We start from the raw sequence: 25,973 nt of genomic DNA, 5'->3' as shown, positions 1-25,973 counted from the left end.
CGTACCCTCAGTTTGGTTCGTAAATGGAGGATCCAGTGTATCTAGTGTACTCCAGTGAATATTTCTAGTTCTCCATACAAACATCGGGTTCAAACTATGAAGCCCCGTTCCAAATTTTTCTGTTTAAATTTTTTCATCGGGTGTTTTTAGAGACCCCAAACTAGTTTTCCTTTTATCTGCTTCCCAATCTAGTAATCGTATTTCTAGACAGAGTCAGGTTCTGCAAGTCTCATTGATTCACGCTCGTCAATGTAGAACATTTTATGGCAATAAACGTCATGGAATAGTAAATATATTAGTGAATAGTTGATGGATCACCAGCAGGTGTAGACGGTCTGCGATTCCACGACAAGCCATTTAAAATCTTACCAGTGGTTTCATAGCTTTAAATTGAATAATTAAACGAGAGAAGAATTCCAAGAAGTGGTCGTTTAAAGAAAGAATCTTCGTACTTCAAGATACATCTTGTGGGTCCAATGTATACAACCTAAAGCAATTCGTAATAAACGATACTGCATTCGTTACAATTTAATAATATAAGTGTTTCCAACTGAACTAATACAGAAGCACCCATACTCAATTACTGAAAGTAACGTTGTTTGATACAATCTTATCGGGTAACAAAGAAATCTCCGATCAACATGGGGAACGTGCCATTTGAGCCAGACGCTACTAAAGATCTAGTAATTGTTCAAAGAAAATTTATTCTTTGCTGGAATTTTCTGAGATATCTACTGTGGCCTCTCTATGTGTCTTCAGATTCGAACCAAACCCTGAGTTATTTTGGTAGATCGATTTTCAACCATTCAACTGAAGCTGAAACTGAACTAGATCACATTGACGTAGCTTCTCCAAAAACCATCAATAAAAACTTAATATTTCTTCTTTTCTTACGTTAACTTACGTTAATGAATCGGATTTTTAGCGAGAGCAACGCTTCGATCTTTTTCTTCTCCTGCAACCAAACTGAGTATCTGATAACAAGACGATCCCCTCACCCCAATTATCGAGACTTCGTTGGATAATTTTCTGCAACATTTGCCATTGAAATCTGACAATACGAGTTTTTTTTACTTCGATTATAGAGGTTTTAACCATAAGGTCATTTGCCTCTTCGGGTTAGAAAAATCTCTTATGAAAAATTTCTAATTCTATGTGCGGGGTCGGGACTCGAACCCAGGTGCGCTGCGTACAAGACAATCGATTTGCCAACCACGCTGCACCTACCCCTACAATATGAGTTATGGTCAGGGGCTGTTTCCCGGTTTTGGAATGATGATAACTTTCAGTTGTTTCCAGTAATCGGATACCATATTCTGCTCAAGAAACCGGTTGAATAATTTCTACACGCGTGTATTTACAAGTGTATTTTTATTCTTACTGGCGTAAGATTGCAATTGAAGTGCAATTTAATTTTGTTAAATTATTGTTGGAAATTCCATCATTATCAATGGTGAATCAATAGAGTCGTTACTTGAAGGAGCATCGCGAATGATATGCTGTGCAGGATCATAATCTGAACCAACTTTCCTAATAAAATTAAAAAATCTAACGATTCGTATAATGAGCATGTTTTTCTAGGCAAATCATCAACGGAGCGTTGCCAATAGTTGTTCTTTTTAACATGACGTAAACTGTCAATTGTGCAATTGAATGAAGTATAATTTTAATCTTTTATTATATAAATCGATAGGGCTCAACTTTCTTAATATAGCAATATATAAGTCCATCCTTTAAATCTATAGTACGATTTTTAATTGATTTACTAAGAAAATATAAATACGACCTCGTTTGTCACAATTGGTCTTTTTTGTAGTGTATTCTGCCACGTGTGTTAGAATTTTCGACAGTTAACACAGTAAAAATAAAAGCCAAAATAGTTGAATGGAAGCAAAAGTCAAAGTAGTTGAGTGCAAGGTGTGGTCACATAAGCTCAATTTTATAAAATGAAATTAATTTTTTATTTTGCGTAGATAAAGTGAGAAAATGTTCGTCTACATATTTTTAACATCAGTTATATCGTAAATAAGCAACAACAATATATGACTTTATGACAAAATTTGCTTTGCAAAATTGCATTTTTTTTAAATCTTATGGCATTATAGAAATTCTTTGATAAATTTTCAAAAATAATACCTACAATAAGACTCTCATTGTTTACTTTTCCTTCCGTTAATAATTCGGTCGCTTTAGCATTTATCCCTCAACTCTTTGCATAATATGTTAACCGAAACCACCGTCATTCGATCTTTAGGGGAGAGTGGGTACGCTTGATCCCACTTTTGTTTTTTACTAATAACTTTTCAACGAAATAAAAATTTTAATTGCAAAATTCGCCATCTTGTAGTCAATTCGAATTGTAAGAGCTATGAATAATGTGTCAATTCGAATACTACGTCCTGTCAGTAATATGAACAGTTTTGAAAATCATGTCAAAATGAGGTTTTTGTGAAAACGTGTGGTAATTTGATCCCCCGCCTACTAGGGCTAAAGAAACAATGCACACTATGACCTATAGACACGAAAGTTCAGTTAACCACCTGTCCTGACAAATTAACTAATGATACCACCTTTTTAGATGCACGACATACTTTAACTACAGTAGAAAGTCATGACAAGTATTTACAGTAAATCAGTGCTGTTTAACTGGCTTTTCCAACTTTCAATAACTTATATCATAATTTGTTCACGGAAAAAACATTTTAGATCAATTAATAGAGTCCGGTACTTTATGAAAATGATGCTTTTCTATTTCTATACATTTCGAAAGTGTTCGAGAGAACTAATGATAGGGATCCTATTGTCACAGGGATCAAAGATACCTGTTGTATAAGGTAAACAAAATTAAAATTTATTTGCATGTTTTGTGAAATTTTTATTCAAAAAACGTGTTTTTCTAGACAAAAGCCCATAGAACGTAATCGTAAATGAAAATATTCATAAATAATTAGTTCGACTATGTCATACAACCGCTCAAAAAAATTGTAAAAAGATCTTCGAGATGGATTTAAACACATATTATATAAAATATATCACAACTTTTCCAAACCAAATTTAATACATCAGATTTGTTTTTTAAACATCATAAACGAGCAAATACTTCATTTTCTTATTATATTGTGATAACTTTATTCGTATAGATTATGAGATATGGCCAGGGTAACAAATATCCCCAAGGATCAAGTGTCCTCACTCTCCCCTACTGTAAAATAAGTGAAAAGTGACAAAGAGAGTCTCTCATTGTAAATACGACGTTTTGAATTAAAGCTTTAGAAATGATTCATACGCACCATGGGGCCTAAGTTCAATTTTTATGAGGAGACACGCAAGCCTTTTTAATACAGGTATACCTCGATAGTACGTACCCTCGTTAGTACGTACCCTCGATAGTACGTACCCTCGATAGTACGTACATTTTGCCTCGATAGTACGTACACCTACCAACATTTTTTTTTCGTTTGATTTTGTAAACTTCAACGAAATGCGACACATTTTATAGAAGTTTCATGAGTTCCATGTTACTTCTGCATACTTTAGAGAGGCTATGTCAAGGGTTCTGTGCTACTCAGAGTAGTTCTGCAAACTCCAGCAAAGTATTCCAAAGTTTAAGTAAACCATAAATGCATCATGAAATTCGACCTAGTATGAAAAGAATCCTACGAGCTTTAGGGACGTCCTACAAGTATCTTGAAAGTCTTATAAATTTTTGGGAGCTTGCTAACTTACAAGGAAATCCTTAGAACTACAGACAATTTGTACGATATTCCTATCATTCATAGTTTTTTTTGTCAAACATCAGAGAATCTCAATGAGCTTTAAGGATGACAATTCGCCGATTGTATAAAATTTTGGAAAATACTTCAAACTTCAGAGAATTTTCATGCACTCAAACATTTTACATAAACAGCAGAGTGTTCACGATATTCATTCATCTTTTACCAAACTCGAGGTAATTCTGCGAACTGCGAATTTTACGATCTTTATCGAAATCTTTAGAACTTCTAGAAAGTTTACGAAATTTCAAGAGTATTTAAAGGATTTATGGAAAAAAATTTTCAAACATCAAAGGGCGTCTTCAAGCTTTACAATATTACTTCAAACAAATAAATTACAACGAACCTCAAGTAAATTTCTAAAACTCACAGATAACTTCACAAAATTACGAAAGTTTGACTAAAAACTTTTGCATGCTTTATGTACGGTGTCTCACAAGTAACAGAGAAGTATTACTAACTTCGAAGTAACCGGTAAAATCCAAAGAAATTTTTCTGAAGACCAAAAATGATTTTAGTAACTTTTAAGGTATACTATCTAGAGCAATGATAACACGATTTTTGCCAATTGATTTTCAAATATTATGCACATAAAATGTGAGTGCTGAATTCATTGCATTCTAGGAGATACTAAGTTTTGAATGGAATGGGTAAGATTCGGATCAAGTACGCCCAGCGAATATGATGGAGACTAATATGACTTACAGATCTGGACAAACACAGCTAAACGAGCCTTTTTCCCTCTATACTTCTTTTGTGAAACTTGTGCGAGCAATTAAAGGAAGTACTCAACATATTGGCATGGTTCAAAGAGGTATGACAGGGAACTATGCTTTATATATCTTTAAGCTCATATGTTGTCATACAATATATTTAAAATTTAATCGCCATTGCAAATATATTTAATATAATATATTCCGTTTTGCGACCAAAAAAATAAAGGAATAGAAAAACAATATGTTGTTAATGGCATCGCGGTCGCGGAAATGCTACCAAATTCAAAGAAATTATCAATAACTCTAGAATATTCTACAATATTCAGAGGCTTCTTATTCCTATCGGTTTTTTATTGCAAATTCAGAATATTTTATGCGAAATTCAGACAAATCGTACGTAGTCAAGGAACTGAATAGGTCCGAAGAAATGCTTTTACATGCCATTTTCAACCATTCTGGTTGTAGCAAACCGTTCTTCTAAAACCAAGTACACAGTGATTGAACAGTTTATCACTAATATGGGGATTAATTCAGTGATAAATCTTATTTTTGTAAGTTTTCATGCAATATCTATCTATCTATCTATCTATCTATCTATCTATCTATCTATCTATCTATCTATATTCTATATCTTCTATATATATAAAAGTCAAAGTTTGTATGTATATGATTTATAGACTCTCAAACGGCTTAACCGATTTCCGTAAAAATTTGCACACAGTAGGCATTTGGTATGGGGCGTGTTTGTGTGCTATTAATTGGAGATTATCTGCCCGCCAGATGGCGCTTCGGAACAAATTGTGTTTTCCTCCTATTGCACTGAAAGTTACAGCAACGCGCGATGGGCATTAGCTTGTATATATATAAAAGTCAAACTTTGTATGTATATGATTTATAGACTCCCAAATGGCTTAACCGATTGCCGTCAAAATTTATACATAGCATGCATTTGCTATGGAGCGTGTTTGTGAGCTATTGGTTGGGCATTATCTGCCCGCCAGATAGCGCTTCGGAACAAATTGTGTTTTCCTTCTATTTCGTTTGGAAGTCGCAGCAACGCGCGATGGATATTAGCTAGTTAAACATAAAAAGTAATATTTTGAAATTTATTTTTGTGATTCGATAGTACGTACCACGGTGTTCCTAAAACCGTTATTAACAAAAAATGACCATAAATTTGTCATACAGCATTCGAAAGATACAGTATCCAAGCATCTTCTCAGTGAATTTCAAAATGATCCATCGAGGGATTTGAGAGAAATTGCAATTTTAAGTTTTATGACACATTTCATAAGGCTACCAGCAAACACCCACGGGTTTGGTCCTATTTCTACAAACAAAAAAATTTTTGTCTACTTATTTAGTACATGGCATTCGAAAGATATAGTAATCAAGTATATCTTCTGCAAGTTTGAAAATATTTCATTGACGGGAATCGAAATTTATAACGAATTGGATGTGGTATGCGGTCATAGATGGGTTTTCTACCAGACTTCAAGCGTGAATCCATGTTACCAAACGTTAAATATAATGTGTAAATTTAAAAAATGGATAAAAGTCGGAATGTTTACTTCAAAAGGCCATATTTCAATGGTTTGTTGACCGATTCTAATTATTTTTTCATTATTGAACAAGTAGACGTTTCATCGTTAATTTTCATTAAGAAGAATATAAAATAATTTGGAACGATGATGGGAGGTGTACATTAGTTATATCATAGATAGCCGTTTTATTGTCACCCTGATCATAAGCTTCGTATTCATGAAATTATTTGTGTTTACAAAAAAGTAGTTTACGTCAAAAATATAGAATTCGAATGTTTGGTTGGGTTATTTTGGTGGTTCCCTGAATATATTAAGTTTTTGTTATGATTCTTTTTCATAATTTGGGGACGCACTGGTTTGCATTAACTATATCAACTAAAGTTACCTAGATTAATATTTCGCAGCGCACCCTCTACTACCGTCACAATATTAATCATTCATTCGCCCACAGATTGACCACGACAGCTACTTACCGAGATAGTTCTGACTGTTCTGCAGCTCAGTTACGGTGACATTGTACGCCCCAGCCGGAATCGTGGCCACGTGGACGTATCCGTTGACCTGCTGGCTCTTGGTGTAGATAGCGGAAACGGGCCGGCAAACGGCCGAGGTGCCACACCGGACAGCGCCATTATTCATAAACGTGCCGGATATCACGCCACTGTTGTGAACAGCCTGAAAAAAAAGTTAGAGAAATGGGAATTAGCTTTAACACAAACCGTGCCAAACAGTTTTTTTACTAGTTGGGTCGTATGCAAAATTTGCGTGACATTTTTTTTTTCTTCTTCGAGGTTTCTAGCCTCACAGCTGGTGGTCGTAAGAAAGAGATTTCGGAAAGTGACCGCCTGGAAGCCGCAGTGCCATTCGGTGGAAGAAAAAATGAGGTGGTTTATGCGATTTTCCATTCGGGCAGGCACGGAGCTTCAGTAGGGAGAAAGTTTCCCTGTTCTTGGTCAACTTTGCGAAACCACAGGCGATGGCAAAGAATGTGATTTTGGTTCAGGATATAAACTTTATCTTCGAAGAATGCTTGACGTTTTTGCTGTCGCTCTGCTTGAATATTCACTTCGATAAATCTTGTGCTACCAGGTGTTGCAGAGAACCTTATCCTGGTTTTGCGATGTTCTTTTTTTTTGGTTTGACTGCGGATGAATGATTTGAAGACGCGGTAAGTAAATAAAGTGTTTCTTTGTCGGGTGAATTGATGTAGGTTAAGTATTCAGGATACAGTCTTGGTCGAGAAAACGGTTCAATGCGGTTTATCATCATGATCAAGGTGGAATATAAGTTGATGTTGGTGCTTATTTATTCTTGGGGATCCAACTTTTAAAAGTAGTCTCCATTAAGAAAATATGTCGGTTTGTCTCACTTTGTGGTTTTTGCGTATAATATTTTTATTACTGCTATAATAATACTTTTGGAATTTGGGTTGAATGTCTAAAAAAATTATTTATTAGAATGATGTGCGGCGAATTTTGAGAGTAATGAGCAAACATTTGATTCATTCCAAAACAATCTCCAATAATACCCACCGTTCCGCAGTGCTGTTGAAACATGAATACTCCATCACTTGAATAGAAAATGTGTCTTTGGTTGGCCTCCAGGAAAGGCTCAGGGGTTGGTCGAAGAAAAGATTATTCATCGGTAAGAAAGCCGACAAGGATCACATCTTCAGCAGAAGAATGATGAAAATTGCATGGACACGGCAAGGACGACGACCGAGGGTGACGGTGAGAGGACACAAGCACAAAGGCAACAGTGGCAGTATGCTATGTAGATAAAAATTTAAACTTTGCGGCTTATCATTTTCAGCCCTTCGAGGCGAAACTGTGTGTGTGTTTGCATTTAATTTCCTTCCACTGTTATTCATAATTGCGCTCTATTATGTGTGGATGTATACCTACTTATCCTCTCCAACTAGGTCATATCTGGTTAATGGTGCCATTTCTCGATTAAGAAAGTGAAGACATTGCTCCAAAGTTGACAGAGATCACCCCTAGGAAATGAAATTTTCAACTCAAAATTGGTAGAACTTTTTTTTCCTCTCAGACGTAATAGACGTTCGTTTAGCCGTACCCTATTTTCCTTGAAAATTTAAATATAAAATAAAATACTATGAGAAATTCTCACGGCTTGGCTGTTTGAAACCATAAAAAAATATTGTGTCCACTCCATCATTTTGGTGATTTGTTTCACCATTTCAAGGAATCGATGCAGTATCATTTTGTTTTTGAGTTTGATTCTGCTTCTGTTGTTTGAAAAAGGTAGAATAAACCAGCGAAACGTCGACGTTGAAGCAAGAAATCGATTTTTTGATACTCTCCGAGACTGTTAAACCGACGAAATTTCCTATAGTACATCCATTTCTCTAAGTCGGCAATTCCATGAAAAAAGTTATAAGATCTCTCAGAATTTCGTAATTTTTGTAGAATCGTTCCTGGTCGAAAAATATTAGCCACGTATTGTTTTATTTCGTCATTAGGGTGCTGCTTTCTATGTTAGATTGCTGCAGAAAACCGTGATTTTTGAAAAGTTCAATGTTTTAAAAATTCATAACTTCTGAATTGATTTTTATTTTGAATAGCTTAAATAAAAGGTTTTTAAATTTAGTTGAGAGAAGAAGTGGTCATTCAAAGATACGTGATTTTATATAAAAAAAATTGCGCATTATTTTTTTTTTAAATTTTACTGCGATGGTCCGTGGATCGGCCGCACTTCAATATTTTCAGTTGAAAGACAATTTAATTCTGCATAAAATACTGAAAAATTAGGTCGGCAGCTTCAGATGTTTCGGGGAAACTATTTTTCAAAATAAAAAAAAACCGTTTCGCACCTCTATGTGTAAAGCTCACATGCAAGAAGACGATGAAGACGCATAGTAGTTCATCTCCATTGAGTCACAGCGGCTGCGACTAACGAAATCTATGAGTTACATACAAGCTGGATGCAACATTCATTTCAGCCAGTGGCGGATCCAGGAGGAAGGTCCTGAGGGTCCGCCCCCCCCCCCCCTCCGAATTTTTTAATCTTCTTGATAAATTTTAAAATAGTTTCTATATTAAATTCGTTCTAAATTCCAAATCATTCCAAACCAGATATGACAACTAAAACTGATTGTAATTAAAAAACAAAAAACCTGTTTTAATCCACCTAGTAGTGCAATTGTGCTTTTCTCATTTATCAATAGCTATAATTTAATATCTGGGTACGTTCAATGTAACATTGTGGAAATGTCTATTACATTATTATTAAACTTGGTAGGTATATATAAGTGCATGACTGCCACGAGACGGATGAGCCACATTTCGACGCTAACACACTTCAAACAAACACAAATATAATATTTAGTTAGCTTAATCAGTGTGAGTTCAATGTTATCTTCATGTTAACATATTTTGAAATGCGGGGTGGTAAGGAAAAGGGGGATAAATAGTGGGAGAGGGAGGATACGTCGGGAACAACCTAACGTATTTTGGTATATAGGTGGATGAATCGAATGCGGGTGTAAGGTTTGTCTGAGAGGGAGGGGTGAGTGAGTTGGGGAGGGGTGTTAGAGGAAGGAGGGAGAGGATGGATGGGGAGTGCAACACCCAACTTCATATTATATCTTCCATTTGAGACTAGGTTAGTGATAATTGATTCAGTCATCACCGAAGTGGCTTTAGCTCTGGAATATACCCGGAACCGATAGTGGACAATATATTCCAAGAATGTTTGATTCACCATCAGTGGTCTAGGCCAGTTTGTAAAAATCGGTAAAGAGTTCGGTGGAAAATAGGACAGTAACTTAGTAGCTGATTAAATAAATAATTTGATTGCCGTATAATTTTGAATCATCTTCATTTTGTACGCTGCACAGTTGGCATGGCTGCTTTAATGAATATATCACATACCACATGTGCCACAAACATTAATATTGATAAGAAAAATTGTAGGCGAACGTCTGTAATTTTTCAGGACCTCTACATTAGAGTGGCTCAAATATGACATTTTTCAGCACAGCACTTTTTGAGTTCCTTTTGTGGTCCTGTGCCTGTGCAAAATTTGATAGCAATTGGTTGCTTCCCGGATTTGCGCATTGCGTTCAAAGTTTGTATGGGATTTTATATGGGGAAATCAATTATTTTGCATTTACGTTAATAAAGATCGCTAATTCATTCAATATGAAAAACCAGCTTTGTAAAACTATATTCCAAACCTTGGTTAACAACTTTGTTGAAGACGGTAAAAAAAAATAGAAAACGTCTGAATTTCGGAAACTGGCTTCATAAAAACCGAAAAATCTCATATTATAGTGTAGAATTCGCTCACAATAATGGGGAGAATTTTTTTCAGTTTTCCGTGGTTCATCGGTTGGCTACACATATTTAGCACTCATCAAGTCAATCAAGTTGAATAGTTTTTAAGTAATCGTGTCCGACAATTTGAAAAATGCGGTTTCGAGAAAAACGCTATTAATGTTTCCGATAGATTGAAATCTGCATGTGTTACAGCAAATACGCGCGAGGAACGCATGGTTGTTTGAAACAAAAGTTCAGCGTTGCAACAGAGATTGCAGAAGACTGTTCAATACTAACAATTAAGCGAATAAAAAAGAAGTCGTTTCTTTACCCACAACACCAGACGCCTCCCTTAATTTTGAAAGATGGTCTCTTTTCCCGGGCACGTCTATGGTGGTCAATGTGGTCAACACGACTTCGATGGGGCGTCAGCAACCTAGAACTACAAATGCAAACTGTTTGGCTCCCATTTTAGCAAAAAAAAATCCTTTTTGTATTCATCGCGGTATCGGTTTGAATAGGAGTTTCCTATGTGGCCACACTCCACAACACGTAACTCCGCAACCGGAAGTCGGATCGAAATGGCCTCTAATAAAAGTTTTTGGGAACGCAACGCCGTTCATTTGAGACTGAGTTTGGTCTAATCGGTCCAGTCATTACTGAGAAATCGATGTAACTGTCATTCTGAATTTGGAAACTTTCGGCGGGGCTTCCGGAACTATTGATGGTGGCCAATGTGGCCAAAGAGACTTTGGATGACTATTAGTGACCTAGAACTCCGAATCAAAGCAGTTGTGGTCACATTTTCGAAAAATTTTCACCTTTTTACATTCATGGCAGTATACGTTGAAATGTCCACCTTCCTTTTTCCGACGAGTACCAATCATGCTGCCATTCGACCATCGAATCAGCTCTCATTGTTTTCCTTATGCCCCTGGTCCCCATCCGTTTATAGCATTCGTTATCTTCCACTAGGATGATGCCGATGGGGATCATTCCAGCGATAACGCAGACTGCCTCTGATGAGATAGTCCTGTACGCGGTCGCGACCCGCGTGGCCATGAGCCTGAACGTACTGCTCAGCTTAACTCGATTCCGCTGTGTCTCCAGCGCTGTAACCCAGGCCGAGCTTCCGTACCTCAGTATCGATGATGATACGCTAGCCAGAAGACGCCTCTTGCTGCTGCATGGCCCGGCATTGTTCGGCATGATTCTGGCTAAAGCGTTTATAGCTTTGGCCGCCTTCTCACAAGCATAGTCGACGTGGGTGTTGAAGTTCAGTCGGTCATCTATCATTACGCCGAGCTGTTTCAGCGCGCGGTTCGAGACTATGACATGCTCCGACAGTGATTTCTGCTCGCTGCAGTACTTTGCTGATCAATAGCACCTGCAACTTCATCCAGTTTCCAATCCTGCAGATTGCCTCCATCGCCAACATTTTCACCTCTTCCGGCGTCTCTCCCGGTACCGTTACTACAATGTCGTCCGCGAACTCGACGATCTCTACGCAGCTTAAATGTCAGCACGCCGTTATATATCGCGTTCCAAAGCGTTGGACCCAGGATAGAGCCTTGCAGGACTCCCATTACGGCGATCGTTTTTTGTCCCCCATTCAGAGGCGTAGCCAGAAATTTGATTCGGAGGGGGCTTTGACGAAAATCTTAGATTTTTCAAAAATGTTGGCGGGTCTATTGATGACATTTAATCTATAGGCCGCGATCGACTGGGTACTACCGTGTTCTGCAGTAATAGCGAAATGGGATGGTGTGAGCGGGCATGGGCGCTATAACTCTACCGTAGGCAGAACTAAACAACTGTCGCAGGTGTCAGTTATGTTGGGTGACGGGCTACGACACAGGTTAGGTCAAGTTCAACGAGTGGCCCAAAAACACCACTTTACTACCAATCAAGCAGAAAAGGCACGACGGCACAAGAGCTGGGCAAAATGCGCCAACGCGTGATCAAGTAGCAGGCGATCAGCGAAAGGAAGTGTGTAGTGTGGATCAACGGCCATTTCTTGGACTAGAGCATTATCAATGTGCACTGACCTCACGAAGCCGAGAAAGATGCATTTTATGCGCAGCTGGAGCATGTCTATGATAGCTGCCCATGGCGGAATGTTAACCTCGTCGTCGGAGACATAAACATCTTGATAGGCCGGGGCATTGTATAAACCGGTTATCGCACACCTTATAATGTGCAGAAATTCTCACGATTGATAAGTATATTATGATGAACACCTAAATAGCGAAGCAGTAGACGACAAGAGTATTGCAAGAATCAGCTTGGAGACGCGCGCAGTCGACGACAGATTCCGGATCTACCTAAGATTCGTGAAAAAATAGTACGGTTGAACCGCTGGCTATGATCAACTGTCATGTGAGCTACTCAAACACAGAGTAGAGGAATTGGCTACAGCACTCCACTGGGTGCTTTTGAAGATCTGGAAGGAGGAGATTTTACCGAAGTATAAAATGTAGCGAGTAGTATGTCCCATCTATAAAAATTGTGTTAAGCGGGATTTTTGCAACTAACTACCGATTAATCACATTACTGAACTCCCCTTGTATGCGAAGGTGACGTAAATGCCATCGAGTATATTTTTCAGGAACTCAATTTTCAAATCATGCATGGTGCGGGAAAAAGCATGGTTTCGCTACTTTCCTTTTCGCATTTCAACAGGTTATTTTTTATTTTTATATGAAGTCGTTTGCACTGAAAGATGTGAATTTTCGTAGTGAACTTAAAAATACGAAAATGTTAAATTTGACCAAAGTGGCGTTAAAGTGACTTTTGCAGACTAGGATAATAAACGTCATCTACAAGGTGTTCTCCCAAATTCTTTGTTGCCACCTATAACCGTTAGTAAGGGAATTCGTAGTGCAATACGACCTATACTGCACAAATACGGGTTGCATTCATATCTTCAACCAAGCTATTTGCAATAACATTCTTGAAAACTTTGCTGAAGACACTATGTCTTGAACTAAATTTGATTGAAATTAGTAATGCCTCCAACTGAAAAAATAAATCAACAAAATTATGCTGCTAAATATTAAACCGCCAAAAACTGATGGTTTCCAAATTATGGAATCTTTACGCCATTCAATCTGATACCCAAATGTACACCATAAATAGCGAAAAACGTGAAAAATTTTCAATTTTTTTATTGCCAATCTTAGCTAGTGGCACTTTATATAAGTGATCCCCCAAAAATCAAATGCACATAAAAACCGATTCTGACCTGTTAGGGACAAGCGTAAAACACCATTTTGATCAGTTTCTATGTAGGCGTTTTCATTGAGCTATTTTGCTTGATATTTACATGATTTATCAACCATAGGATCCTCACTAAAATATTAGTTACAAGATCCCATTCTTACAATTTTATAAAAAGTCCCCATAACGTTTAAAACATTAAATTCTCAATGTAATGAACAGATAATAAACTTCCAAAATTTTTATTTGAATATTTAATAAACTAGTCAGCATCAAACTTTTTTTTCTTCAAATCAAATATTTTGGTTTGGAGGGGGTTTTAACCTCCAAACTAACCTCCCCCCCCTTGGCTATGCCACTGCACCCAATTGTCACATAGATCAGGACCCTTCTGGAAATAATTCCTTAGAATTCTACACAGATAGCTAGGGATCCTCATTTTGTGCAGTGATTCCGCAAAGGCTTCCCAGCTTGCGCTACTGAACGCGTTTTCGACGACCGTGGTAAGGCACAGTATCGATTTTCTCTTCTTTTCTGTTTGCGCGCCATATCGGCTCTCGATCACTGTCCGAATGGCGTCCACTGTAGACTTGCCCTTCCGAAATCTGAAATGGTTTTGCGACGATCGCTTTCCGTAAATATTGTCAGTCTGTTAAGGACTAATCTCTCCAAGAGTTTCCCGAGCGTATCCAGCAGACATATTGGTCTATACGATGATGGATCCTCGGGGGACTTACCTGGTTGAGGAAGTAGCACTAACTTCTGTATCTTCGATTTGTCGGGGAAGTGGCCCTCGCATTTTCGCCGCTAGGTGGCACTTATAGTGATAATACATTGTATTATTATTATAAGTGAGAATAAGAAAGATAACTTAATTGTCTACAACTTTATCGAAGACTGCTAGTCGATCCGGCTTTGATAGAAGAAGTTATACTTATAACGAAATGATGTCTGAGTCAGTTTTGTATAGGGGCTAGCAGTGCATGGATATTAGAGTGGGACATGGTTATATGAAAAAAATAAAATTTGGCTCCGAGTAACTTTTTGGGTCCCATTTAGCTCCCAGAATAACTCTGCAAATTTTTAGCTCGATCGGTGAAACTATATTTTTGCGCCCACTGTTTAAAGTTTACATGGGATTTCATATAGGAAAATTGTCTTTTGCAAATTAATTCTTCCAAGAGTCGCCCGTTATCTCCTAAAAATAAGTAGATGACTGATTTTTATAGGAAATTTCTTAAGGAAAGAAAGTCTAGAAGACAGCAAAACGATCTGATGATTGTGAAAAAAGTTATTAAGCAAAAACCGATGGATGCCATGAAGATTGATGAAAATTTTACTTTTCATAGCATCACTGCTTTTGACGTTCTAATTATGTACAAAAAATTTTACTTTCTCTTATTATGTACAAAAGAAGCCTCAATTTATCCCTCAAAACCTTGCGAAGTGTCCAAATAGTATAGATAAACGATCTAGACATATTAAGAGAGGATTAAAACAAAATTGCGTATAATTGGACAACCAACAGCAGTGGTACTAGAAAAAATTATTATTTTATCAATCGTCAGAGCATCAATCGGTTTCTGCTTAATAACTTTTTTCTCAAGCGTCAGATCGTTTCGTGGTTTTCGAGACTTTGTTTCTTAGTTAAATTTCCTATAAAAGCCACGTAACGATTTATTTTTAGGAAGTAATGGGCGACTCCTAGAGGAATTAATTTGTAAAAGTTAATTTTCCCATACAAAATCCCATGTAAACTTTAAACAGTGGGCGCAAAAATATAGTTTCATCGATCGAGCTAAGAATTTGCACAGTTGTTCTAGGACCCAAATAGTAACTAAAAAGTTGCTCGGAGCTGAAATCTAATTTTTGTCCCACCCTAATGGATATGTATCAGGACTCGATTCCCACGAACTACACATTTTTGTGAAATAATGGTTAGATTTAGCTCAATAGAATATCCAGAAAAATTGAGCGACCGAAAATAAAAGTCGCAAGGGCAGAACATGCTTCGTAAAACCCGTTTCAAAAATATTAGAATTTAAAAATCGGATATAAATTGCAAGCATGAAAATCGGACTGTGACTTTCCTTTGTAAGAGTCGGACAAAAGAAACCTTCAGTATAAAAACCGGAAAAAATATATTCGATTCTTACAAACTAGTTTTTATTAACCGACTTTTAATCTTGAACATCACGATATACGGATGGTCCTGCGAACGATTTTTTTATTTTTAACCGATTTTTATACTGGAGGTTCATCCTTGCCGAGTTTACGGGTGAAATTTTAAATTCTAATATATTTGAAACGGGTTTTACGTAGCATGTTCTGTCCTTGCGACATTTATTTTCGGTCGCTCAATTGTAGTGCATATTATGTGGAAGGTGCTAATACAAGAGAAGCCACCGGCCGATCAAGCCTCATATACGCCTTTATGTCTGCTGGATACACTCGGAAAACTCCTGGAAAGAATCATCCTTAACATGGAGGGCGAGCGCGGACTGTCCAAAATGTAGTTCGGATCCCGCAAGGAAGCATCGACAGTGAATGTAATTCGGACAGTACTCGAGAGTCTGGAGAAGGCATCTAAACATAAGCGAAGATCAGTCTACTTTCTAGTTCTGCCGCAGTCAGACGTACAATCGAGCCAAGTGAACAACAGGCCTCTCGATCTAGTGTGCATTGTCTCGAGAACAAAGGAAACATCGGATTATTCTTGTCATCATGAGTAAAGTTGACGAAAAAGCTCTACTCTGACCCAACGCTGCGGTCGTTGACTTTAAATTTTGTTTAAAACGACCGAGTTTTAGTGAAGTGGAATACCTTCTGAAGGTAAAAATGCAACTTAGACTTATGGAAGTATTGTACCTTCAGTATCATCATCTTCGCAGTGCAGTGTTAATATCATTCAACACGTTAGCACAAGCCGAGCGTTTCGTTTTGAAGAACAACTTAAAACACGTGGTTGAAAGTGACAACGTTGGAATTAAGATTCCCGTATATATTGAGAATGATTATATAGATGTAAGGTTATATGACCTATCACCTCGTACCCCTCCTGAGCCAATTGCAAAATGCATGTCGCAATACGGAGAAGTAGAATCCGTTACACCTGATACTTGGCGAAACTTCTTCCCGGGTACTCCTAACGGCGTTTTTGTAGTGAGGATGCGGGTTGAAAGGCCTATACCCTCCTACTTGACAATAAAACTCAAAACTCACGGAACTACAATTATGCAAACTACGCTATGCACCCATGAGGGGCAAACTCCTACGTGCAAGTATTGTAATCAGACAGCTCATCATGGACAATCTTGCGCGGAAGATGCAGAGGAAGACGCATCTCAACCGACTGCCAACTCATCTACGGCAAACCAACCCAAACCAGAGTTTTCAATACCAATGCCTGAACCACAAATGGTGGCCAAATTTGTGGCAGCAGTTGCACAGACCATAATGACAACCACATCATTCGTTTTCGAGCTCTCCATCGAGTCAGAGGTTGTTTTTTCTAGTCCGTAGTGCTGTGTGAGGCGATAAAGAATAGTTTTAATCCGCATTCAAGGTTATTTTGCCAGTTCGGTTCGGTCCTCAGTCTTTTGTTCGCGTGTGAGGATTAAACAATAGCCAGCTGTATAAGCTGGATCGGTTCGTCGTTGGACACCAGTTTAAAGCTAAGTGGTTTTTGTCTTTTGTAACACATTTATTGCTTTCTTCCGTCTGCGCGGGCGCTGACCCCGTGCGTTGACGTTTTCTATGGTTCCCTCTCCGGATGGTCAAATGGAAGTTGAATCGGGTTCAACTTCTAAGGCTCCCCCCCGGCCCAAATGCTATCCAGAACTCTCAACTGGTCCATTTGTGGTCTTCTTTCGGCCCAAGACTAAATCACTGAATCTTCTTCAGATTTCTAGAGACCTGACGGAACGGTTCTCGGCTGTGACCGAAATTTCAAAGGTCCGCTCGGACAAGATAAGGGTGTTGCTAGCCAACTCAAAGCAGGCAAACGATATTGCTTGCTGTGAGCACTTTACGCGGGATTATAACGTGTATATTCCGGCTGTAAAAGTACAATCCGAAGGCGTCGTAACCGATGAGAGTTTGACGTGCGAGGATCTGCTGAAGTACGGGGTTGGCCGATTCAGAGACCGCTTACTTCAGCCAGTTAAAATACTTGAGTGCAAACGTTTGCACTCAGTAGTAGTTGCGGGGGATGGTTCAAAAACGTACCCCCAATCAAACTCTTATCGGGTGACCTTCGCTGGTACCGCTTTGCCAAATTTCGTCCTCTTGCACAAGGTTCGTCTGCCTGTGCGTCTGTTTGTGCCGCGGGTCATGAATTGCACAAAGTGTAAACAATTGGGTCACACAGCCACCCATTGTAGTAATAAGGCCCGCTGTGGAAAATGCGGGGAGAATCATCTGGATGATTCGTGCAGTAAGCAAGCCGAAAAGTGTCCTTACTGTGCGGAGAGTCTGCATGATATCTCGGCATGTCCCGCGTACAAACTACGCGGGGATAAACTGAAACGTTCCCTTGCGGGACGATCCAAACATTCTTTCGCAGAAATGTTAAAGAATGCTACGCCACCATCCTCAGCAAACATCTATACTCACTTGCCTCCTGACGAGGGCGAGGCTGGTAACCCACAAGAGGGAACATCTACTAGGGTGCCTAGAATTTATAGGAAGAGGAGGAACACTTCCTCTCGTAAAGTTCCTTGTAAAGGCCAGAAGGTGTCCCTTGAGGGGGCTCCGAAAGTCACATCTATTGGAAGTGTTGCAACCAAACCGAAGCAATTAGCTCCTGGTCTCGGAGGATTAAGCTCAGAGAAGGAGTTCCCAGCACTTCCAGGAACATCAAAAATCCCAAGTGTTCCTTTGTTTCAGTTCGAGAGTAATCACAGCACTGGAATTATAAAACTCTCGGACATAGTGGACTGGATAATAAAAACTTTCAATATTACTGATCCTATTAAAAGTCTTATGTTAGCTTTTCTCCCTACAGTGAGAACATTTTTGAAGCAGTTGACTGCTAAATGGCCCCTCCTCTCAGCGATTGTATCCTTCGATGGCTAACTCATCGAACGAGGTCACGGATTTGATCACTGTTCTACAGGGGAATTGCAGAAGTATCATCCCGAAAATCGATTCCTTCAAAATTTTAATAAATAATTTGAGTTGCGATGCATTTGCATTATGTGAAACTTGGTTAACTTCCGACATAGAACTCAACTTCCACGACTTTAATATTATTCGCCTGGATCGAGACACCCCCTATGGAGGAGTGCTTTTGGGGATCAAAAAGTGCTATTCCTTCTACAGAATTAACCTTCCCTCGATAACAGGTATTGAAGTTGTCGCTTGTCAAGTAACAACCAAAGGCAAAAGCCTTTGCATAGCTTCCATATATATTCCCCCCAACACCGCGGTTGGGCACCGACGGCTACAACACATCTTAGAATCTCTGCCAGCACCGCGACTAGTTTTAGGAGACTTTAACTCTCACGGTACAGCATGGGGTTGCCTCTATGATGATAACCGGTCTTCCTTAATTCAGGATCTTTGCGATAACTTCAATTTGACAATTTTAAACACGGGTGAAATGACACGGATTCCTGCTCCTCCAGCGCGCCCGAGCGCCTTAGACTTGTCCCTTTGCTCAACATCGCTGCTGTTAAATTGCACGTGGAAGGTAATTCCTGATCCCCACGGCAGCGACCATCTGCCGATTGTAGTCTCAATCAATAACGGTTCAAGGCCATTGAAATCAATCAATATTTCGTATGACCTCACACGAAATATCGATTGGAAGAGCTATGCTGCCGCGATATCCGACAACATCGAATCTACCCAAGAACTTCCTCCGGAGGAAGAGTACAGCTTTTTGGCTGGCTTGATTCTCGACAGCGCGAATCAAGCTCAGACTAGGCCAGTACCCGGCGCGAACATACAAAAACGTTCTCCCAATCCCTGGTGGGATAAAGAGTGCTCAGACGTGTACGCAGAGAAGGCCGCCGCGTTTAAGACCTTCCGGAACGACGGGTTACCCGCTAGTTTTCGACAGTACGCGACGTTAGACAAGCGAATGAAGAGTTTGATGAAAGCCAAAAAACGCGGTTATTGGCGCCGGTTCGTCGACGGATTAACGAGAGAAACATCGATGAGCACTCTTTGGGGAACAGCCCGACGTATGCGAAATCGAAACAGTACTAATGAGAGCGTGGAATATTCAAACCGTTGGATATTCAATTTCGCCAAGAAGGTTTGTCCGGATTCCGCCCCGGCACAGAAGATTTACCGCGCCGCGTCTCCTCACGATAGCGCGAACGAAACACCTTTTTCGATGGTGGAGTTCTCACTTGCTCTCTTGTCGTGTAACAATAAAGCTCCGGGGCCAGACAGAATCAAATTCAACTTGTTGAAGAATCTGCCTGACTTTGCCAAGAGACGCTTGTTGAACTTATTTAATAAGTTTCTCGAGGCTAACATTGTCCCACTCGATTGGAGACAAGTGAAGGTCATCGCCATCCAAAAACCAGGAAAACCAGCCTCCGACCACAATTCGTACCGTCCGATCGCAATGCTATCCTGTATCCGGAAGTTGTTCGAGAAAATGATCCTATTCCGCCTCGACAATTGGGTCGAAGCAAATGGCTTACTGTCAGATACACAATTTGGCTTTCGCAAAGGCAAAGGGACGAACGATTGTCTTGCGTTGCTCTCAACTGAAATTCAAATGGCCTATGCTAGCAAAGAGCAGATGGCATCAGTGTTCCTAGATATTAAGGGGGCTTTTGACTCAGTTTCGATCAACATTCTTTCAGAGAAGCTGCACCAGCATGGTCTTTCAGCGACTTTAAACAACTTTTTACTAAACTTGTTGTCGGAAAAGCACATGCATTTTTCGCATGGTGACTTATCGACATCACGATTTAGCTACATGGGCCTTCCCCAGGGCTCATGTCTAAGCCCCCTTTTATACAATTTCTATGTCAACGACATTGATGAATGTCTTGACAATTCCTGCACGTTAAGGCAACTTGCAGACGATGGCGTGGTGTCTGTTACGGGACCCAAAGCTGTCGATCTACAAGGACCATTACAGAATACCCTGGACAATTTGTCTGCTTGGGCTATTAAGCTGGGTATCGAATTCTCCACGGAGAAAACTGAGCTAGTTGTATTTTCAAGGAAGCGTGAACCAGCACAACTACAGCTTCTATTAATGGGTCAAACTATCGCTCAGGTCTTCACAGTAAAATATCTAGGGGTCTGGTTCGACTCGAAAGGTACTTGGGGATGCCATATTCGGTATCTGAAACAGAAATGCCAGCAAAGGATCAACTTTCTTCGTACAATAACCGGAACATGGTGGGGTGCCCACCCAGGAGACCTAATTAGGTTGTATCAAACAACGATACTGTCGGTAATGGAATACGGATGCTTCTGCTTTCGCTCCGCCGCGAACATACATTTCATCAAACTCGAAAGAATTCAGTATCGTTGTTTGCGTATCGCCTTAGGGTGCATGCAGTCGACCCATACGATGAGTCTCGAAGTGCTGTCGGGCGTTCTCCCGTTGAAAAATCGATTTTGGGAACTCTCATATCGATTGCTCATTCGATGCGATATCTTGAACCCGGTCGTGATTGAAAATTTCGAAAGGCTTGTTGAGCTCAATTCTCAGACCCGTTTCATGTCCCTGTACTTTGACTACATGGCGCAGAATATTAACCCTTCTTCTTACAATCCCAACCGTGTGCATTTCATAAATACTTCTGAATCTACTGTTTTCTTCGACACATCCATGAAAGACGAGATTAGTGGAATTCCGGACCACATACGCCCACAAGTGGTTCCAAACATTTTTTATAATAAATTCCGAGAAGTCGACTGTTCTAAGATGTTTTATACTGACGGATCAAACCTCGAAGGATCCACTGGCTTCGGTATTTTCAATCAAAAGTTCACCGCCTCCTACAAACTCAGTGACCCTGCTTCAGTTTACGCCGCAGAACTAGCTGCCATTCAGTATACCCTTGGAGTCATTGAAACATTACCCGCAGACCATTACTTCATCGTTTCGGATAGCCTCAGTTCCATTGACGCTATTCGCTCGATGAAACAAGGCAAGCACTCCTCGTATTTTTTGGGGAAAATACGGGAGCTACTGAGTGATTTATCTGACAACTCTTTCCAGATTACCTTGGTATGGGTCCCTTCTCATTGCTCCATTCCGGGCAATGAGAAGGCAGACTCCTTAGCTAAGGTGGGTGCCTTAGAAGGAGACGTTTACGAAAGACCAATTTGCTTCAGCGAATTTTTCAGTATTACTCATCAGAGAACCCTCGAAAGTTGGCAAACTTCGTGGAGCAGTGGAGAGCTGGGAAGGTGGCTACATTCGATAATCCCTAAGGTATCGACGAAACCTTGGTTCAAGGGGATGGATGTGGGTCGTGACTTCATTCGTGTGATGTCCCGACTCATGGCAAACCATTACACGCTGGATGCACATCTCCGGCGTATTGGGCTCGTGGATAGTGGTCTGCGCTTGTGGCGACGGCTATCACGACATCGAGCACATTGTCTGGGCGTGCACCGAGTACAGTTCCGCTAGGTCTCGTCTAATGGATACCCTGCGGGCCCGAGGAAGACCAACCAACGTCCCGGTTCGAGATGTGCTGGCAAGCCGCGATGTTCTCTATATGTCCCTTATATACACCTTTGTGAAAACCATCAATATACAAGTCTAACTGCCCCTTGTTATCTCCTTATCATTCTCAGAACGCTCTTCCACCTGTATCAAACCGCCAATCGAATGAGCCAACAAACACGGGACCTACGGCACGAACATAACACGCTTAACTCGAAATGTAGCCGATCCACATCTGAGCCGTACTACGAAATCGTCTGGAAAAACCCCTGCCATCTTGAGGAGGACCACCCGGCGTCCCAGTACATGATTCCCCTGATGAAGGCCACCCGAGTTTGTAATCCATCCGTTGATCTCACGATGCCTGAAACTGAAATAATTTTCTCTCCCTGCCATCTTTGTCTACCCTCCCTCCCCTGACTCTTATACCCAGAAGTAACACCCCTACCCCCACCCCCCCCCCCACCCAATATCATCACGAAGCATTTAGCTCTTCTTGTCTCTTCTAGTTTTAACTATTATATTATATAATCTCATTGAAATTGCCCAACTCTACTACCCACAAAAATAACTATAATTACGAATCTTTACAAAATTCAATCATGCTCTCTAGTTATTCCTAGTTTTAAGTTAGTCGTAAAAAATTGTCCCCCTTAATTAAACATTATTTGCTCCAATAATCTCACTGATAAAAATGTCAAACCATATTGCCACAAAAACTAAATGACCCCCCTAATCTTACGAAAACAATATTATCCCCTTGTGTAGATATATAAGATAGCTATAAAATCGCATTAGTTTCATTTTTAAAAAATCAATATGTAATCCCCTAGTTTTAAGCAATTTAAAATGTAAAACAAAACAAAATTGGCACCTTTAAGCTAACGCAACGTGCCTTATCAAATAAACGATTTGAATAAAAAAAAAAATGACAACCACAAAAGAAGCATCCAGTACCGCAAAATCAACTGTAAGCAACATTGGCAAGGATAACAATAACAGTGACGGATTTACGCTGGTCAACAATAAGTGCAAGAAACAGGGAAAACATCTGATCGCGGACACCAAGCCGGCTTCGACCAGGACGTGAAAAAAATAGATGACCCCCCAGATGCAGACTGCCAGCAAACCCCGAGAAAGGAGGTCTCAACTCGCAATAAAAAGTTGCGCGCACGAGATCCAATATTATAATAATATTTGTTCATATTTTTATTTTTACATTTGTAAACATATAAAAGATCCATGGCTCCGTTAAGCTAGTTATGAGCCGTGTCAAATAAACGAATTATAAAAAAAATAATAAGCGAAGATGAAATCGATACTGTGCTGTGGTCACGATAGATCTGCAGAATGCATTTAACAGCGCCAGTTCGGGAGCCATCGCCGAAGCGCTGCACAGAATGATGGTCCCCAACTATCTATGCTAGATCCTCAGGAGCTACTTCTAGAGCAGAGTGCTGCTATACAAGACGTACGAAGGGCAGAAGGCAATGCGGGTAACGTTTCTCGGGGCTCCATTCTCGATCCAACTCTTTAGAACGGGAGATATGATGGGGTCTTGATACTGCAGTTGCCCAGGAAAGTCAAAATTGTGGGTTTCGCTGATGACGTGTCACTAACGGTAATAGACGAGACACTTGAAGTGGTGGAGGTGCTTGTGACGGAGACAATGGACGCGATCGAGAACTGGATGAACGGGGTCAAACTGCAGATAGCTGCACAGTGGTACAGCGGATGCAGATCTAAGTCGGATGACACATGATTCCATCGAAGCGTGCAATGAAGCAATTGGTGATAGTCGACAACCGGTTGAGTTTCAGCAACTACGTCGACTATGTCTGCGAAAGGTCGGGGAAGGCAACGAACGGAATAGCGAGAATCATGCCAAACGTCAGCGGTCCGAGAAGCAGCACGAGACGTCACCTATCTACTGCTTCGCCATCGATACTCCGATATGGTGTTCCTGCCGATATGGGGTGTTGCGCTGGAAACCAAGCGGAACTGTGAAAAGCTGAGCAGGACATTCCGGCTGATGGGCGTACGAGTACCGTAAACCGGGGTGACTTTGATCGTCGGGATGACTTTGATCACTCGAAAAAAGTTCGTAGATCGCTTATTAAACCAGAATAGCCTACGAATCATTTTCATTTGAAATGATTTTTACTCTAAACTTATAAAATACTGATTTGTTATACTTTTTGAGTATATTGTTCGGTGTTTGGGTAGAACAACTACAAAAAACCGAAATTTGACTTTACCTTATTTTTACGAAGCTTCGTAAAGTGTCTATTTTTTATAAAACAAATAAATCTCAGATTTGAGCAGGAATAATAAATTACAAGCGAGTTTTTATTTTCCTTTAGAGTGGGATGTGCCAAATTTAGTTTTAAGAGTTTGTCTATTTTAAATGCATTTTTGTGAAACTAATTGGCAATTATTTCAATTATTTTAAGCTAAAATTCGCAACATTTTTTTATTGTTAAATATTCCAACGTCTTAAAAAGGATGAAGCTAATTGTACATCGATAAAGCACTGAAATAAAACAATTTTAGCAGTTTTAAAGGTTTTCAGAATTTTGCATTCTAGTTGGCCACAAATTATACGAATTTTGGTTACTCGAATTCTACAGTGCATTGACATACTTTGTATAATACCAATTAACATCTATTTAACAATGAGTATCTTTCCAGAATTAGTTTAAACAAATATTTGAATGAAAAACATTGACATCAATAACTTAATGTGGGTGAACATGCAGGTTATCAAAGTCACCCCGGAATACGAAAACGGACTTCAACTTGAAATCATTTTTGGAAAAATAGCTGTAAGCGAACAATTTTAGGTAAAACCATCCAATCTTGTTCTCCATACATCAGTACATGGTTTAAAAATATTAAACTTGAAAAAAATGTGTTGCGTCTCAAAATATGTAACGATTACTTCGTTACCCGGTTTACGGTACGTACGTACGTACGAGCGCGTACGTCATTCTTCTATTAACACCTGCCGAAAAGGCGAATGAGCTGGGGCGCCAGTTGGTGTGTTCTCATAATTTGGGACTCAATATAGTTAGTCCACACGAAAGGACTGTTGCTGAGGGTGTGGCCATGGTTGACCGATCGGACAGTTTGATCCCGGAGGAGTCGAGAGTCACTGCGGAGGAACTCAGAACTTATATCAAATCATCCAAAAATATAAAGGCCCCCGGTTTCGATAACATATTTAACATCGAGCTGAAGCATTTGAGCACCCGCTCATTTGACTTCATTGCTAAAATTTTCAATCGGTGCTGGGAACTTTGCTACTTCCCTTCAGTGTGGAAGTTAGCTAAAGTCATCCCAGTACTGAAACCGGGGAAAGACCCTTCTATTTCCAAGAGTTACCGTCCCATCAGCTTGCTCTCTGCCCTTTCCAAGCTGTTCGAGAAGTCAGTACAAACCAGAATACTCTCTTTCGCAAATGAGCATGGTGTCTTCCTTGAGGAACAGTTTGGGTTCCGTAAAGGAAGGTCCACCATCCACCAACTCACTCGAGTCACCAACATCATCCAGCGGAACAAGTCAATGTCTAAGACGACGGCAATGGCGATCTTGGACATTGAAAAGGCATTCGACAATGTGTGGCACGATGGACTAGTTTATAAACTGCATAGATATAATTTTCCAATGTATCTGATCAAGATAATTAAAAACTATCTTTCGAATAGAGCATTCCAGGTGTCTCTGCAAAATGTTCTATCAGACAAATTTGCCATCCCTGCAGGTGTGCCCCAAGGAAGTATCCTTGG

The 25,973-nt window shown here is 39.8% G+C and overlaps 1 protein-coding gene across 17 annotated transcripts in view; it reads right to left on the bottom strand.

Annotated features, from left to right (window-relative positions):
* Positions 1 to 25,973, bottom strand: part of LOC131679141 (A disintegrin and metalloproteinase with thrombospondin motifs 7-like) — a 194,687-nt gene that overhangs the window by 29,408 nt on the left and 139,306 nt on the right. For all 17 annotated transcript variants that reach the window (XM_058959735.1, XM_058959737.1, XM_058959744.1 and 14 more), the window contains one exon: positions 6,507 to 6,708. In XM_058959735.1, the coding sequence (XP_058815718.1) occupies positions 6,507 to 6,708 (202 nt within the window). The remainder of the gene's footprint in view (positions 1 to 6,506; positions 6,709 to 25,973) is intronic.

Source organism: Topomyia yanbarensis, chromosome 2 (genome assembly GCF_030247195.1).
Source record: "Topomyia yanbarensis strain Yona2022 chromosome 2, ASM3024719v1, whole genome shotgun sequence".
Lineage (NCBI taxonomy): Eukaryota > Metazoa > Arthropoda > Insecta > Diptera > Culicidae > Topomyia > Topomyia yanbarensis.
This window is presented reverse-complemented; position numbering and strand designations above follow the sequence as displayed.